Here is a 17,573-nt window from a genome sequence, read left to right on the forward strand (position 1 = left end):
GAAAGGACCACCAAAGTAGCTCTTCAGTTGCCTTCAGGGCAAAAGCCAAAAGGCTTTACACATTCTGGCATAGTCCTGCCCTCAGCCCTTTTTCCATCAGCCTTGAAAACCACATGATCATAAATCTGTCTGCTCAGTGATGCTTCAGGCAAGCACTGCCTCTTTCAGGAAACCCACCTGCAAGTGTTTTTCTGGAAGGGCTGGTTGGTTGGTTGGTTTGAGGACTGAAAGGCTTTTCTGTTCCTCATAGTCTCAAAAGCAGGGAGGTAAAGGGAAGTGTTGCATATGCAAGTCTGTCACAGTTTCACAGTCCAACACAGCTGTTTTAACGAAGACACCTGACTAAGTTTTCTGGTGGGAACTCTATGCACACAGTGGGTCAGCTTACAGAAGGAACAGGATGTATGACTATCAATGAAATTGAGGTGTTCCATTTAATTCAGCCCTTTAAATACATCTGTCAACCATTTACTATGACACCAATGAGCTTAATACAGGCAACAGGAAGTACTACAGCAGAAAGAGGGAAAGCAAGACCATGAGTTCAAAGTATCTCAACTGCCTGCCCAGGCTTTTAACATGTATACCACCCCTTTAATGGCAAAGTGCATCTATACAAAAGTGATTCATAGTGACCTATGAGAAGAAAAAGGGATCTAGCAAGACTAAGTATATTTAAGAACTCTATTTGTTCTTGTGTCCTCAACATAAAAAGGACATAAAACTATTGGAAGAAGTCCAGAGGAGGCCACGAGGATGATCAGGGGACTGGAGCACCTCCTGTATGAAGACAGGCTGAGAAAGTTGGGGCTGTTCAGCCTGGAGAAGAGAAGGCTGCGTGGAGACCTCAGAGCAGCCTTCCAGTATCTGAAGGGAGCCTACAGGGATGCTGGGGAGGGACTATTCATTAGGGACTGAAGTGACAGGACAAGGAGTAATGAGTTAAAACTTAAACAGCAGAGGTTTAGATTGGATATAAGGAAGAAATTCTTTACAGTTAGGGTGGTGAGGTACTGGAATGGGTTGCCCAGGGAGGTTGTGAATTCTCCATCCCTGGCAGTGCTCAAGGCCAGGTTGGATGAAGCCTTGGGTGATATGGTTTAGTGTGAGGTATCCCTGCCGATGGCAGGGGGGTTGGAACTGGATGATCTTAAGGTCCTTTCCAACCCTAACTATTCTATGATTCTATTAACACTGTATAGAAGGCTTTTTGTTTGTTTTCTGAAGACACCAAGCTCTATCTAAGAAAAGATACTACAAAATGAAGCTTTTGATTTTATTAAACACATCTTAGGACCTTATACTTTTATGTATACTGGAAAATCTTTGTGGTCTTTTGTTCTTCAGTCTACTTGAAAAACTGCATATATACAGAACTGCAAATTATCAACTCTTACAAATTACACTTCTCCTTTGTATTTGTGTGAAAATTACTACAGGAAAGAACAAATACGTCTTTGTGGCAGATATAATGTTACCTGGTTTAGAATCATGCTGTTTAACTATAACTTACCATTTTCAGGTTGAGTTTTTTTAAGTGAATCAATGAGAGTGCTGACAGCTTTTAAAACAAATATGATTTCTGTTACTTGTTGCCTACAAAGGGAAAAATGCAAACAGTCAATTACTCATTTTTGTCTCAAGAATAGAAGTTTTCTGTAAAAACTACACAACATTAAAAAAAAAACCCCACATAATGGAAACAGCAGCAATAAATCCTACCAAAAAAGGATATTTAGAGATTAAGGTTCTAATTTGTCTTTAACTTTCCCACCACCATTGCTGTTGCCTTAGCTAGTATAGAATAAATTTGATACTGGAAACTAATGGGATTCACATCTCAATCTGAGAATGCTCACATACATGATTAACTGTAACATGAAAATAATCAATTTCATAATCCATGATCAAAAATCTTCAGAAGTGAAATTTCAGAAAGTTCCCATTTTAAAGAATTCCCTCGTACTTTGGTCAATTTTTCTATTTCTGGAATAGCTACTTGAGCAATGATTCACAATGTTGCTGTTCTGATATTTTATCTTATTATTGAGGAGACTCCATCTCTCAATTTAGAAACTATACATAGCTCTGCTGGGAATAAAGGAAAATCAGATTTCAGAAATGTTCTGTTACAGATATCAGAAACATTATTTCAGTAACTGAATGTTAGTTACTTAGCCACATTCTTGTCTACCTAAGAGAACTGAACATGACCATTATTATTTAAAGCTTTTTCAACAAAAACTTAGTATCAACATTTCCTTTGAAATACCTTCGCCACAAACATTTCCCTGCCTTTAAACTTTAGCATCACACACACACACGGTATCGTTTTCAATGACTGAGTGATATTCTGAACACAACCTTCTTGTCAAAGTACTGGTAATACCTTTCATTTCCTAAAGACAGGGTACATACCGTGGAAGAGGGCATTTGCCACTCAATCTCTCATCTTCTATGTAGCGATGCAATACATCCTGTGACCTTTTCAAGAGCACAGAGAGCGCCATTCTGGAGATGTAGCCTTCCTGAGGAGTTGTGACTTTATTACTGAATGAAAACTGGAGTAGCGTTTCAAAACACACCTTGGAAAATTCCTCTCTCATTCGAATATTTATTTCGGCTTCTGTAAGAGTAAAATGTCATATTTAATGGTGCAGTGTGCATGCCAATACACTAAATGTTGCATTTTGATTGGTTTATTATATTTTGCCAAAAGTTTACCACTCCTCTAGTATTAAAACAAGATTAACAGTGAGTGCTGAGAACAAACACTAAGAATACATTCTAAGAATGTATTGCTGTGACACTGCAATCACAATAGCTCCAAAAATAAAAGATAAAATATGCAACGCATTCAGAAGTGTGTCACCTACTTGACATTGCTTTAATAATGAAACACAGGAAATCAGTTTAAAAAAACCCCAGGAAACCCAGTTCTACATCATAATATTTGGTACTGTACAATCCAAAAAAGAAAAGAAAACCTGCAAGGAATGCTCAGGAACTTCCATGAAATATAGTTTATAAAAACAAGCTGGATATCAGACTGTCTATACTGAACGCATGTCATGGAACTCCATGTACAGAATAAGTACTCTTAATGTTTTCATTACTTTCTCGTAGATTTAAGATCTTTTGTCATTCACACACCATACCTGTAAAGGAGGATGACTGAGAATGTATTGAGCCTTTATTGAGCATAGTCATTATCTGACCAACAAATTCCTTAGGAATAAAATTTGCATATGGCAGTATCTCTGTGCTGATAAGCTGCACCACCTAAAAATAAATTACATGTATTTATGTTGGTTTTCTGAATATTAAAGTTGTAAATTCTAGAATGAAGAATACAGAAACATTAAACAAGGGACATGCCTAATGAAGCTTCATAACTTCCAATGCTAGCTTTTAAAATTTGCAGATGTCTCCAAAAACTGTGGTCCTGCATGTAACATTAAACTGGATACAGAAAACCCTCTCCCCCCACCACCTTTGTCAGTATTTAAGAAGTGAAGCAGTTTTAGATTTCCACTGACATTTGAAGTATATTCCTCAAACTGAATTTATGGTTTTGAAAAGAGAATATCTAACATTGGGAATCTCCCTTTCCCTCCACCCAATTCAATATCCTCACTATGACATTAACACATATATCACATGCCTACAATGTGACATCTGCAAAGCAGAACAAGCAAGTTAATTAGCTTGAGGCAGTGCATATTAACTGAAATGCTTTCTATCCTTGTCTTGATGCTCCCATCCAGGAACCAAGTGGGTTTACATCTCCATAAATTAATGCATTAGACCTCAGAGTTCTGCTCACTGCAGGCAGAACTGCTCCTGCTTTTCATCCAGAAATCTCTGTGTCCCTGCTGTCACCCTAGTGAGATGACATGTGAGCAAACCCACACATATTGCCATGTCTTCTCTGCAGCTCCTTTCCCTTTGTACCCTTAGTCTCTGGTCTGCCACATCTCTGTCCTGGAATGAAAGGGGACCCGTCCCTCTTCATTCAAGTATCATCTTAATTTTCTTCTGCCCCATCCAACCAAACATGATCTCTTTTACAATTACAGAAGTCTTCATACTGCACAAACAGGACACTGTTTCTTCATTTACGCACAAGCTTCTCAGTATTGAAAGCACATCTGGAGGGCAACAATGTCATTGCTGACTGAATGTCCCCCTCAACACAGAAAGCACTCTGAGCTTCCTCCATAGTTTACCATTACTTGTGTAATTGCTTGGCAGTAGCATAGTGAGAATCAGGTAATGGGTTGGAGGCAGAAATACATTCTGGTTTAGCCACTTTATGCCATTTTGAACTCGAGTGGACAAGAAGTAGTTTTTGGCATGCTGCTTCCTACTTTTTGCATAATCCTGAATCAGCTGAATTCTGAGTTTCTGAATTTTCTGTCTTATTTTCAAAAAGGGAAACAATATCACAGAAAAAATAATGAATGGGTCAAACAATTATTTTAGTAATTGTTTTAAAACAATTATTTCAGAACCAAATGCTATCTGTGAATGTTGCTGTCTCATTATGTTTGACAGTATGTTGGTTATAGTCTCCTTACCTCAACATCAATGCTCTCATTCTTCTGAAATTCTTTAATTGAGAGGTTATCAGGAGGTGTACTAAAAATAAAACATACTGTGTTATACTTCGAAATTCCAACATGCATAAGGAGGTAAGTATGGGAAAATGCACTACATTTTAAAGTTACTGCATACATCAAATTGGTACTACTCCTACATGGTAATGATTAATATTTTTAGAGTAATATCTTATGAATAATGATAAAAAATTATTCAAAGGAAAAAGTAGTAAAATAGTAAAATAGTTACAACTGATGGACCTGATTAAGGACTTGCATCACCAACACCACTTGTCATATGCATCTCAAAGTAATCTCTTGTATGCGCAAAAGACACAATAACTGTTTAGATGACTCTGAGCCTACATCGGTGTTTTTAGTCTTGGATCAGACATGGGCTTTTCAAGTTAAACTTTTAGACATCCCCGTTTATAAACCCTGGCTCATGTCTCAATGCATAGAACATAAATGGGAAGGCTGAAGCATAGAATGAAAGTATGACTGTGTAATCACTTTGTACTCTTCCCTAGGTATCCCACTAATCCAACAGAAATAGCAGATAGGTCTAGATATGTGTCTGTTCTGACCTAGTTATGCTGTTCTCGTTTTTCTCAGTGCAGAAGTTTGAATCCTTGTGCCTGTGTCTCTCTGAAATTTAAAGACAGTTGCAAAACCCACTGGTGTGTGGGTTAGTTTCTGATGTGTCTGATTTGCACGGAAGATATTACTAGAGCTAATGGAATAACCAGTGGCATTAACAACAAAAATCAGAGAGAAGGCACTTTATAGTGTCAGTATAATTTCATATATTAAATTCTCTCTTTTTCATATACTCTTTTCCTTTTTACAATAACTATGTAACATCTTCGAGCTGAGGATCAATTTGGAAATCTGTCCACTTGAAAGGAATAGTTAGAGATGTTGGAATTAAATTAGAATTAACTTGCTGCTACTGTGTATGCTTTTGTGTTATCATGCAATTTAAAACAGATGATAGTGTGGTTATTTTTCTCCAGAGAAACTATTTGACTAAGTGCACAGGATGGTCACTATTGAGGAGGAAAATGATAGGGTCAATCTACCACACTATTCCCTGCCTGATTTATGTCAGAATAGGCAGATGCAAGAGAACAAAACTCCGGACTAAACAAAGAACCAAGCTGTTCTGTAAGCAGCAGAACCTGTGCAGTACTGTAGTGACAAGAACCCTTTCCCTTATTTCCTAACTCCCTCCCCAGGCCCCAGCTTTTCCGCCACCCCATGTTGTGTTGTCATTTCCCCCCACCAGGAAACAACAGATATATGAACTAATAAGCACATGCTCACTGACAAGGCAGCTGCCAAATATATGACTGTGGACCTCTGCCAGCCCTATCCTCATAAGGGTCCTCATCTGGGCCTATCTTCTCCTTCCCACTGCCAATTTTAATGGAAAGTTTATAAACTTTGGAGGCTTCTAAATCTCATTAAAATCTGGTTAGTTTAGCTATCAGTTTGGTTTGGTTTGGTTGTTTTTCCCATTGCTCCTATATGTTGCTGACCAAGTCAAACAAGGTTTTTCCAAGATCAGCTTTTTTCTTCCTTATCTTCTGGGTGAGACACCTGCAGTTCATTCTGCACACCTACAGCTGATTTTCAGTATTGACGATTATGGCAGTACGTATCAATGTTCCTGCTTATAAAATAAATGTATCTCCCTTCCTCAAAAACATTTCATGTAGATAAATTCCACAACTGTCACTCAAGTGTTACATGTATGACTAGAAAAACCCAAAGAAGAAAATACAAAATACTGTATTTATTATTGCTTTGTGTGTTAGGCATTGAGAAACTTGGACTTACATGTTGAAAACAATAAAACATGAAGTAGCTGTTCAGTCAATGCCCTTTGTAACACCATAAAGATGTTACCTGTGCAACACCTTTAGTAATGTAAATCCATTATGATGCATACGAAGGCAGGTCACATTGAAATACATGGGAAGCTTTCATTCTGACACTTCCTAATTTACAACTGACTGTCCTTCTGAGCTGAGGTGTACTTTAAAGACGTGTTAAGTCCTCTCTGTCCAGTCATCCAGATCTGACCTGCCACATATGCTACAGATCATGCTACATACTTGTTCATGTAGCAAATTACTCCCAAGTACATAAGTTTTGTAAGGTGTCTATATGAAATATCTACCTAGAGACCAAAAGCTTTGCTGGTCAGATGCTGTACAGCCACACTCTACAAGAAGGATCAAGAGCTGGGAAAGCTAAGAAGCAGATTGATGCAGTGTGTTGCTATGTAGAGGCTTTCCTAGGTACAGAGCTCCCAGCCGCTGCCCAGTGTCTGGGGAGGGCTTTAGAGCCTAACCACAAAGAGCTAACAGCCACCCAGAAGCCTGCTGCGCACAGCAACACTGCTGTGAAGCATCTTTTTGGAGAGTATTGATTCAATTCCCTCATGTGAGCACAGACTTCTGCTCTATTAAATTATATATACACACACGTTTGTTGGATTTTATTTTGTATAATGGCTTGACATGCTTCCATAAAAGCCTCTGAGAAAGAAGAATGATATGAAATAATAAACAGACCAGCCCTTTCCTAGAAGACAATTTTGTGTAAATTAAGTTATATGAAATATATTAATTTTTAAACGTCATTTTGATTTATAATAAAACCCAAGGTTATTGAGCCTGCTCAGCTGCAGCATGCTTTAAGAAAGAAAAAAACGGAGGCTGAAACTTCTTACTGCTTGGAAGTTGTTCACACTCTATGACAGTAACGTTTTCATTACCTGGGCTCTCTTTACTATATTTGATTTTTTTTGACATACAAAGCTACAGAGACCATTTCTGCTGTGCTTTGTACTTCTTAAACACCAATGGGCACCCCCTCTCATTCAGGCCCATAGCTGGCTTACAGTCTTGTTCCTGTCCAAAAGACAGAGGCAAGAACATGCAGAGGAGATTCACTATTCAAAACACAGAGATTCACAGAGTTTCTAACCACAGTGATCACTTGCCTAACCAATGCCAACCCAGTTTCACTGGTGGAAGCAATATTAGGCTATTTACACATGCAATTTCTAGGCCCACTGTGATTAGAATTACAAGTTAGACTAATGGTTAAAGTGTTGATAAAAATACTTAGCACGTCAGTGAAACAGTTTTATCTTTCTACTCTATCCTCAGCCAGGTTGAAACTTGAAGAATGTGCATACAAAAATGGGACAATATGGGCTGGGATATTTTAATGAACAAAGCTAAAGGGAAAAGCTAGCCAAATCTGTTATGCAGTGGTGCTAGGAGGACTAACTGCAATCAGACACTAAGAAGTTTTACAGAGATGCAGATGTTTCACATTTAGAACCATCCCAGAAGTGCTAAGTCAGCTTTGAAGAATAAAGGTTTGAAGAGCAGATAAAAAAGGAAGATAGTTACCCAGCTTTGCATGAAGCCTGGACAGATAATAACACGGAACATGTGGAATATTAAATAGTGGCAAGTATGGAGCATGAAAAAGTATATAAGAGTGAAGAAGAAAATGTGTCTTTGTGACAAAATATTTCAGTTTCCTTGAAACAGAGCACTTAAGAAAAATTACAGAATGCTAGCATAAGAGAGTAAATTTTCAGCTTTAACTGCATTCAGGTGCAACTGAACATACCTAACTGTATTCCTGTCACAACAGGTGATATATGTTGCATAATGGTAAAATGCCAGGTAATGGAGTAATGCTGTTACTCTGTCTCACCAACAGCCTTTTAAGGTGTCTCTGAATTGTGTTTTCCAAAGTCTTCACACTCCAGAACCGTTTCAATCCATGCTGGCCTTCAGTGGAGCAGCCAGCCTGATACACTTCTGCACCTGACTTAATAAACCCCCAGTCCTGCATGGTGTGTTTCAAGCTGGAAAGCCAGCAGGGGTGACTGACTCATGGCTGCAGTAAGACACAGTTATAGCCAACAGGGGCACTAAAACTAAGTCAAGTTTACAAGTCACTAATTTAGCTAAGAGGACAGGGGGCTCTCATCTTCTCATCTGTGGCTTGGTGATTTGGTTTTGGTGATATAGACAAAAAAAACCCCAACAAGTACCATCAAAAGCTTTAAAAACCACAACTCATCATTAATACAAATAAATCAGGGAACACACCAAAAGCCCCTATCTTTATATCACCTAGCTGGCCTAAAACAAAGGATCAACACAGCTGGAAAGTACATTCCCATTGCCTTATGCTGTAATCTGAAGGCTGATGTGCACCTCAACTCTGCAATAAATTTTAGCTGCTACTTTCAAAACAGTGGATAGATTCTCCCAACTTACTCTGGAATAAGACACCACTGTGATTAACATATATTTTCTATTAGATGTGTAATTTAGTTTACTTAGAAATGGAACAATTACAAGTGTAAGAGACTGACTAGACCGCAATTACAATCCACTAAAAGACTAAAAGACACAATTTAGTCAATTTTGACACAAAAGGGAGAGGTTGTTCTATATGCCAAGGCTAGTTTCACATAGTCTTGCACAGAAGTGAAGAAGGACTTAACCAAAGGAAAACAGATAAGAACTACCTCAACATAGGGAACTTCCACAGCTACCTCTAGAGCCCTCCTTGCATCATGGTGATACACATACACTTCAGGAGCATTGTGGGGAGGAGGAGGATGAAGAGGATGAAGGAGAAATGACTGCTATTACTAATTGTCCTGGCTACTGGCATGAGGCAGATATATGCCCTTCTAACTTTTTTCAGCACCACAAGGCTCTGGCTGATAGACGGAACAGAAAGGCTGCCTATCCTAAAGCTACTAAGGGACAGGGCCCTAATTCTATGTAGGAGAACCATGTACTTGGGAAGACTGACATATAGAAAAAGACAGACATTAGCTGGTGCAAAAAGCTCCAGACCAAACCCAAACCAGATGTTCACTAGCCATAGAATGTACAACTATGTAAGAAAAAATCATCTGCTCATAACAAGCCGGGAAAGAGTAACGATAATGGCCAGTAATTATAATAACAGGCCAAATCATCCTGCCATAGCCATATGGTTCCAGAAGCCACCAGCCTATTTCTAATATTTTAAATTCTTTTGAACCTTAAAGCTTCTAAGACAGAGAAAGTTTCATATAAATTTCCTGAGAAAAACATTTTGAATTCTGATGAAAACAATGATCCCTAAAACCACATTTTGCATGTAAAATTACAGAATATGCTCTAGTCTCTAAAGAGGCAAAACCAGACTTAAGTGTAGATAGACAAGTTTTAGGGCATCATAAATATTCACGGGAGTACTACTTTTCCTTTACCTCCAGAGAACATTCACCCATGTATGACAGCTGGCAAAAGCTATTAGAATTGATGGCAACAGTGATTGTTTCTAGCAAGCAACACATTAAGATGTAATTTCCATGGTTGGAACCACTTTCAAAAAAAGTATAAATCACTCACTGCAAATTAAGAAAAATAGACAACATATTTGGCCAAAAAGGTCATGCAGATGATGCAGATTACCTTGAATTACACTAAAGATCAGTGATAATCTTACTTCCTTAGATTTATAAATTATTAATACCCAAAAACTGTAGCAGTGCCAGAGTGGGTCAGCTAATAATATGCAAAATGGGTGTTTCATCTATTTTGTGGATATTTAGGAATAATTCATTTACAGTAAAAAGTAGTACAAACAAAACCAAACAAGATCCTGCAAAGATTATTTTAAATGGAAGAATTTGTTGAACATTTGTTAACGTCTTTGTCAGTGACATGGACAGTGGGATTGAGTGCACCCTCAGCAAGTTTGCCGATGACACCAAGCTGTGTGGTTCTGTTGATATGCTGGAGGGAAGGAATGCCATCCATAGGGACCTGGACATGCTTGTGAGGTGGGATGATGCCAACCTCATGAAGTTTAACCATGCCAAGTGCAAGGTCCTACACCTGGGTTGGAGCAATCCCAGGCACAGCTACAGGTTGGGCAGAGAAGAGATTCAGAGCAGCCCTGAGGAGAAGGACTTGGGGGTGTTGGTTGATGAGAAAATGAACATGAGCCAGCTGCAGTGTGTGCTTACAGCCCAGAAAGCAACCGTATCCTGGGCTGCATCAAAAGCAACATGACCAGCAACATTCGAAGGAGGTGATCCTGCCCCTCTACTGTGCTCTCGTCAGACCTCACTTGGAGTATTGTGTGCAGTTCTGGTGTCCTCAACATAAAAAGGACATGGAACTATTGGAACAAGTCCAGAGGAGGCCACAAGGATGATCAGGGACTGGAGCACCTCCTGTATGAAGACAGGCTGAGAAAGTTGGGGCTGTTCAGTCTGGAGAAGAGAAGGCTGCATGGAGACCTCAGAGCAGCCTTCCAGTATCTGAAGGGGGCCTATAGGGATGCTGGGGAGGGACTCTTCATTAGGGACTGCAGTGATAGGACAAGGGGTAATGGGTTAAAACTTAAACAGGGGAGGTTTAGATTGGATATAAGGAAGAAATTCTTTACTGTTAGGGTGGTGAGGTAGTGGAATGGGTTGCCCCGGGGGGGTTACGAATGCTCCATCCCTGGTGGTGTTTAAGGCCAGGTTGGATGAAGCCTTGGGTGGCATGGTTTAATGTGAGGTATCCCTGCCCATGGCAGGGGGGTTGCTATTAGATGATCTTCAGGTCCTTTCCAACCCTAACTATTCTATGATTCTAAACAGTGAAGCATCAAACAAAAGCCTGGATGATTGAAGTGTCTTTTAAGTAGTCTTGATGAGCTTTTTTATTTTAAATTCCTCCTATTTAATAATAAATTTACTTTTCTGAAGCAAATGCAAAACAAAAGTTCTTCATTCAGTTGTCATGTAACTCCACTGATGAAATTCCAAAGTCATTCATTATTACAAACATTATCACTAATGGGTGTGCCTCTAAAATTAAGTTCATTGGTATTTATTTTATGTCTGTTTTGGGCAACCTGCTATTTACTTACCACTAGTAAATAACAGCTGCGTTTGGTTGCTGATTTTTGTGGTTTTGAAAGCTATACACACACAAATACACAGCTTGTTAGTGGTAGGTACAGAACCCTACTGTTTTCTATTAAAGATTAATTTGTTACTGAAATCAGCATACATACAGAAAATCAGGGAATTAACTTCTTCATATATCACATTATCCTTCAATATGAGATACTATTACATATACTTAAACTGCTCCTAAAATATCCTTACCCATACCTTTCCTAAGCAATCTTCTACAACACCTGACCTTCTGTAGAGTAAAAGGTTTCCTCAATGTCTAACTTAGATAATTTCTACTGTATTGAAATTCATTTTTACCCATTCTCAAGGGACAATAAAAATTCTTCTCTGGAGTGATCTTTTACTATATTGTTAAGACTTACCATGCCTTCCTAATGCTACATTCTTTTAGTTGAACAAACATACATCAGATTGTCTAAGTCTCTGATTGTTATTATTTTTCACTTCTGGACTTTCTCAACCTTCCAACATCTACAAGTGTTCCATTCTTGAGAGATGAGGCATGCACTTACACATCTGCCTGTCTCGTTATGAATCTATTTAGCTACCCTTTTCACAGAGTATTATACATAAAGCTTGGTTAATTACTAAGGTGCAGTCAAATTATCTTGTGTAGAAACAAATGCAAGGAAACTACAGCTTCTAAGTGAAGAGCAGTGTAAAAAGTAATTTCAAAATTCATAGTAAATGGAATACTTCAAGCTAAAACTTAAGAGAAATATTTTCAGTTTCTGCTGTTCACCTTAAATAAAAAAATATATTGTTGCAATTTTGTTCAAAACAAATAAAGGAACAAACTGAGTACACATCAGTCACTTTTCATCAAATCTATAGTAACTTCCTTGGGAATCTATACAGAATTCCTTGGTCAGAAAAGCTACGGCTTGTATTCTGAAGTTAACTGAGCTCTTTCCTGCTCCGAAATTTTACCTTTCGAACGAAGCTTTTCTTACTACTTTCTAACAAAGCACTTTTTTGAAGCAGACAGACCGGTTTCCTTTTTTCCTTCCCTGATTTCATGAATTTTCAAATCTCAAATATCTCTAAAGATAAGGCTGTTTTTTTTCTAAGTTCCACTGACACATTTATTGAACAAATAACTTAGAGAGATTTTTCCAGGAGAGAAAGAAAAAAAAGAGAAGGGAAATTGCATTTACCTTTTGGTGAACAAAAAGTCTTCAAATGTGTTTGCTAGCTCTGGCCACATACTGTCAAACTTTCCAGAAGACGCATGCTGCCTTGCAACAGGCAGTCCAATAGAGAGAACTTTGAGAAGAGAGGAAACAGCTAGCTTCCATGTGCTTTCGGAAGGACACGAGTATTTCAGACTGAGAGGTATTCTTAGTGTCTGCAAAATTGAAGTTAGAACAAAACTTAGAGTTGCTCAGACAAATGTAACAACATGGCAGGTTTCTGCAGAAGATCTTGGCAGACACTGTCAAAGATGATAGTGCACATCCCTGTCTTCTCTGCTGTATACACAATACTCTTTTTTAAATATAAAGATGAATTACCATATACTGTCTGGTTACAGCACAGGTCTGCTGCCAACTATGATGTCTGAAGTCAAAGTTGATTCATTACCAATTACATGATGAAATTACATACTGATTTTATTTTTCTGTATTGCCATCCACCATTTCTGCTAAGCCTGACAAACTGGCTTTCCTAGCATCTAGCAGACTGCAGGCAGTTTGTTAGCATGAGTGTATTCTGAAGAGCTGCATTCCTAGAAAGCTATCCCAAATGCTTCCACAATAAAAGAAGCCTCATTTAAACTGAAGTTCTTCTTAATACATAAAAGCTGAGCTGTATACATAACAACTGCAAGACACCTGGTCATTGCTGACTGTTTAACTTCATGAAGTTTAAAGGCAAAATGAGTTAGTGAAGATAAAGGCTGCAATGCAAATCAGAAGTATAGCGGATGAAAACACTTTTATCTTCTAGCTAGAAAACCAGCTTCAGTATCTATAAAAGAAAGTCATTAATGAGTTTAAAAACATTAAGCCCATGTATTATTTACACTATCTATATTCCCTTTAGCATTGTTAGTCAAATTAACTAGAACCTAATACCAAGTTATCTCAGAAAACGAGTTATTTAATTTACATTTCAAATACACAGTGGTTAAATTTGGGTATTACATATGTGTCCCCAACTGTTTTTAGTGAAGTTGCTGATTTGAGGAAAGCAAATTGAGGAAAGCAAACTGTAATTAATTCTCTATTGCCAAAAATAAAAAGAGCTAGGATCTAACTGTGGAGATAAGCAGAATATTTTCTTCTGCTGCTGTTTTTCATAGGGTTCAAATCTAATTCCAGCATAAACATGAGCTTTAGAGACATGAAAAATAATTTAAAAGCCATTTTAATCTACTGCAATAGATCACATTATTATCAAGTGTGAGTGTTAAAAGAAAAGCAGTGTTTATACCAGTTTCACCTATCCCATTAAAACAGAAGTGGGAAACATCTGCATTAACTTTCAAATACAAATACTTAATTCATAACAGATTCCAAATAATACCACAAAACTATTTTAAACACATTCAGGTTTCTGAATTTCTACAGAGGAACAACCTGATGCCAGCCAAGTCATTACAAAGAAACCTAGGTCACTTTTTTTTTCCCAGACACTTGCTATTACTTCTATTATTTACTAAAGTTTCTGTTAAAATGGAAACAAGGTCAAAAAAAGCCATGAGTTTGCCAATTTCACCTTAAAGGCACATCTGTGCACCCATGACATTTCATAGGTACATCAATGACACAGGCAGTCATGAAAAGCAAATCTAAGTAATAACTAGAGCATCCATCCCCAAAGCATATATGCCAGTCTACAGAAACTGGTCTTTAATGCCATATTTATTAAGAGGCCTGCTTACCAGATTCAGGTATGTAATGTTTTCAAAGATTAATATTTTGTGGCCTAACACACTGGTTAATTTTTATCTTAACACTGAAATAATGATGCTGACATTATCCAGCTACAGAACAATTCATACAGTCTAATCAATAGCCTTGCAGCTTCAAAAGAAATTACTACCTGCTGCTCATCTTCATAAAATATCAATTTGTTTACTAAAGCTTTAAAGCTTCCAGAAAGTGTTTATCAACAGTAGCTCAAAATAAAACTCGTTCTTTTCAATGTAAGATCACTAAACTCAGAGCATATGCAGGACAAGCTTTTACCTTAATAATATTCTGAAGAACTTTCTCTGTTACCACCGCTTTATGGCAAGCTGTCTTTTGGTATAAGTCTACAACAACTTCCACTGATCTCTCAGCAAATGGTACATAATTCAATGCTACCCACTCCGCCTAGGAAAAGAAATCAGTAAATTACTGAACTATACAAGAAAAAAGGAACAGAAGACGTATGTTTTGCACTGAAGTCTCAGTATAATACATGCAAGGCTTGCTAAGAATATGGTCCAAGCGATAAAACAGCAAATACAATGCAGTCTGACTATGAAAATGTACTCGACATTGAAGTACATTTAAGTAGGAGAAATGTTGCGGTCTAGGCAAGACAACTACATTAAGACAATCTTTAAGGAAATTTAACTCACCGGTGCAAATAGTTGTATCTAGTGTGATTCCATTGTGTTGCAGGACAAATAGAATAAGAAAAATTAATACATACATAATAGTTACCTATTTGATTACACTGAATCAGATGCTCATGCTTAGTGAACAGCAGAGTACGCAGATAAAAAGAATTATGGAACATGTCCCATTTTTTTGCAGCACGTGCAATTAAAGAATTTGTAGCTTGAGGGAATTCTCTCCATTCAAAATTATCATGTCTTTCTATTAAATTTGGTATCACATGTAGGACATGTTATTTTAGATTAATTCACTGGACAAATTCAGACGCATTCACTACAACTGGTGTCCAGGCAAGACCTTTCCTATACAAAGGAATACAAAGTATAAAAGCAAAGCAGAACTCAGAGGGAGCAAATGAAGATAACAGAAGCATGTAAAAAAATACTAATAACTTGTTACACAACATGCACAGCAAAGGTTTACAGATGGAATAAATGCATCTTGCTAAACAACCTATAGCTGAAGCTGAATTGGGTTCACCAGCCAAATGAAGCAAGTGAGATTCCCAACCAATTACCTGATTATACTTTGCATTTGCAATGTGCTTTGTTTCCAGCTGTCCATACTGTGGAGGCTTGCAGGAAAATTCTACAAAGGCCAACAGCTGGTCGAAGATTGCAGGATACATTATCTGCATACTTTTTGAGCCCACACATATAGCCTATACCAGAAGAAAATACAAAAGCTTAAATATGTTATGTTGAGCTTTCACATTTAAACATTTGCATCAGTAAAAAGAGCTCGAAAAGAAAAAACTCACATATAAGGCTATGCAAGAGGCATGCTGTATAAAAGTGCATAGTTCTAAGAGTTTAAGGAAAGTAAGTTTTATTATTTTATTAAAGCTAATTAAGTGGTAAGATGTCTGGGCATATATAGTTTAATAAATACATAGATCTCATTCCATGCAATAAAAGCCAAATTCTGCTTCAACATGACAGCAAAATATGGCTTATATAAGTCTTGTCTGTTATCTCAGACACATCCTTAAGTTCTACTTCAAGAAACACTTAAATCTCAGAAGTAATTCATACAAGGTTTTTGTGCGTAGTTAAAATTGTGTCTTGCAGAAAGGAACATAAATAAAATGAGAATGATACGATTTTGGTGTAGCTGAAACTCATAATCTTGCTTTAAAATGGAAAACATTTCAGGAAGGGTGTGCTTTTAAGATGTCAATGAAATATCATGTTGTCATAGGCTAATGATTTCCTGTTGCAATATAAATCCCAAGGCAATCTTAGGGCATTTATTTTCAAAGCCAGACACAATGATTCTGTGAAGTTACTCCAATTATTTTCTGTCATATTAAATGCCTTGCTTTTCCTCCCAAAGTCTCTCCTCTCAAAGCCTCAAGAAACAGTCTATTTATTGCTCCACAAAAAGACCTTGTGCTTGGTGCTCTCATTTTTCTCTGGGGAGAAATCAACCCCCCTTTTCATGAATCACAGATCAGCCATGACAAATTGTGGCTCAACTCACTCAAGGTACCAACAGCTCCGATGGCTGTTTTGAGTGCAGCCTCCATACTGGGGCTGTGTTATGATCTGTCACAGTCAATTGGCTTGAAAATATCCCAAGTCCCCAGCCATGAGAGGAAGCAAACCAAGTTGGACTACAGGCACAGTCATTGCTAGATCACTCTCAGACCTAGCTGCACCCTTGGGCAATCTACAGCCTGCAGCAGAGCACTCCATGAATCATCAATGGCCTTTCTCTCTTCCTCAGCTTCCTGCATTTCAGAGCACATGTCTAGTGCTCAAAAGGCTTTATCAACATTATGAATATAGTGCAGCACTTATTCTAAAAAGCCACATCCTTTTTCTGGTGCTCAAGTTCAAGACTGTACTGAACTCCGGAGAAGATGTTTTGATGCTAGAAACTCACCTGTGTGGCAGGAGGTGCTTAACTGCTGATCTAAATAGACTGAACACTCAGCTGACAGGCTCCTGCACTAGAGTTACTGCACTAAAGTTTAACAGGTTAATGCGAGATTACATACCTATTAGAAAAGGTATAAAAAATATTTTATATATGAACAGATGGCTTAGAAAGAGAAAGGGAGCATCCACAAACCCCTGGATAACTTTTGAATAGATGCAGCTTACTTGCACAGGTCCAACTTACACTACCCAGAGAAGACTGTCTTAACAAACCCCAGGGCTCAGTACTGGGACTAGTTCTGCTTAATATCTTTATGAATGATCTGGATGAGGGGATCAAGTGCACACTCAGTAAGTTTGCAGATAACACCAAGTTGGGCAGAGTGTTGACCTGCTAGGAAGGCTGTGCACAGGGACAAGGACAGGCTGGACCAATGGGCAGTGGACAATTGCATGA

The 17,573-nt window shown here is 38.0% G+C and overlaps 1 protein-coding gene across 2 annotated transcripts in view; it reads right to left on the reverse strand.

Annotated features, from left to right (window-relative positions):
- MON2 (MON2 homolog, regulator of endosome-to-Golgi trafficking) overlaps positions 1-17,573 on the reverse strand; it is a 69,407-nt gene that overhangs the window by 1,933 nt on the left and 49,901 nt on the right. Inside the window, exons 27-34 of one of the 2 annotated variants that reach the window (XM_005148061.3) lie at positions 15,751-15,894; positions 15,194-15,211; positions 14,814-14,942; positions 12,777-12,967; positions 4,581-4,641; positions 3,159-3,282; positions 2,419-2,626; positions 1,514-1,596 (exon numbers count right to left, since the gene is read on the reverse strand). In XM_005148061.3, coding sequence (XP_005148118.2) covers positions 1,514-1,596; positions 2,419-2,626; positions 3,159-3,282; positions 4,581-4,641; positions 12,777-12,967; positions 14,814-14,942; positions 15,194-15,211; positions 15,751-15,894 — 958 coding nt within the window. The remainder of the gene's footprint in view (positions 1-1,513; positions 1,597-2,418; positions 2,627-3,158; positions 3,283-4,580; positions 4,642-12,776; positions 12,968-14,813; positions 14,943-15,193; positions 15,212-15,750; positions 15,895-17,573) is intronic. The other variant, XM_005148062.3, reaches the window with a different exon arrangement.

The sequence above is a fragment of the Melopsittacus undulatus genome, chromosome 5 (genome assembly GCF_012275295.1).
Source record: "Melopsittacus undulatus isolate bMelUnd1 chromosome 5, bMelUnd1.mat.Z, whole genome shotgun sequence".
Classification (NCBI taxonomy): Eukaryota; Metazoa; Chordata; class Aves; order Psittaciformes; family Psittaculidae; genus Melopsittacus; species Melopsittacus undulatus.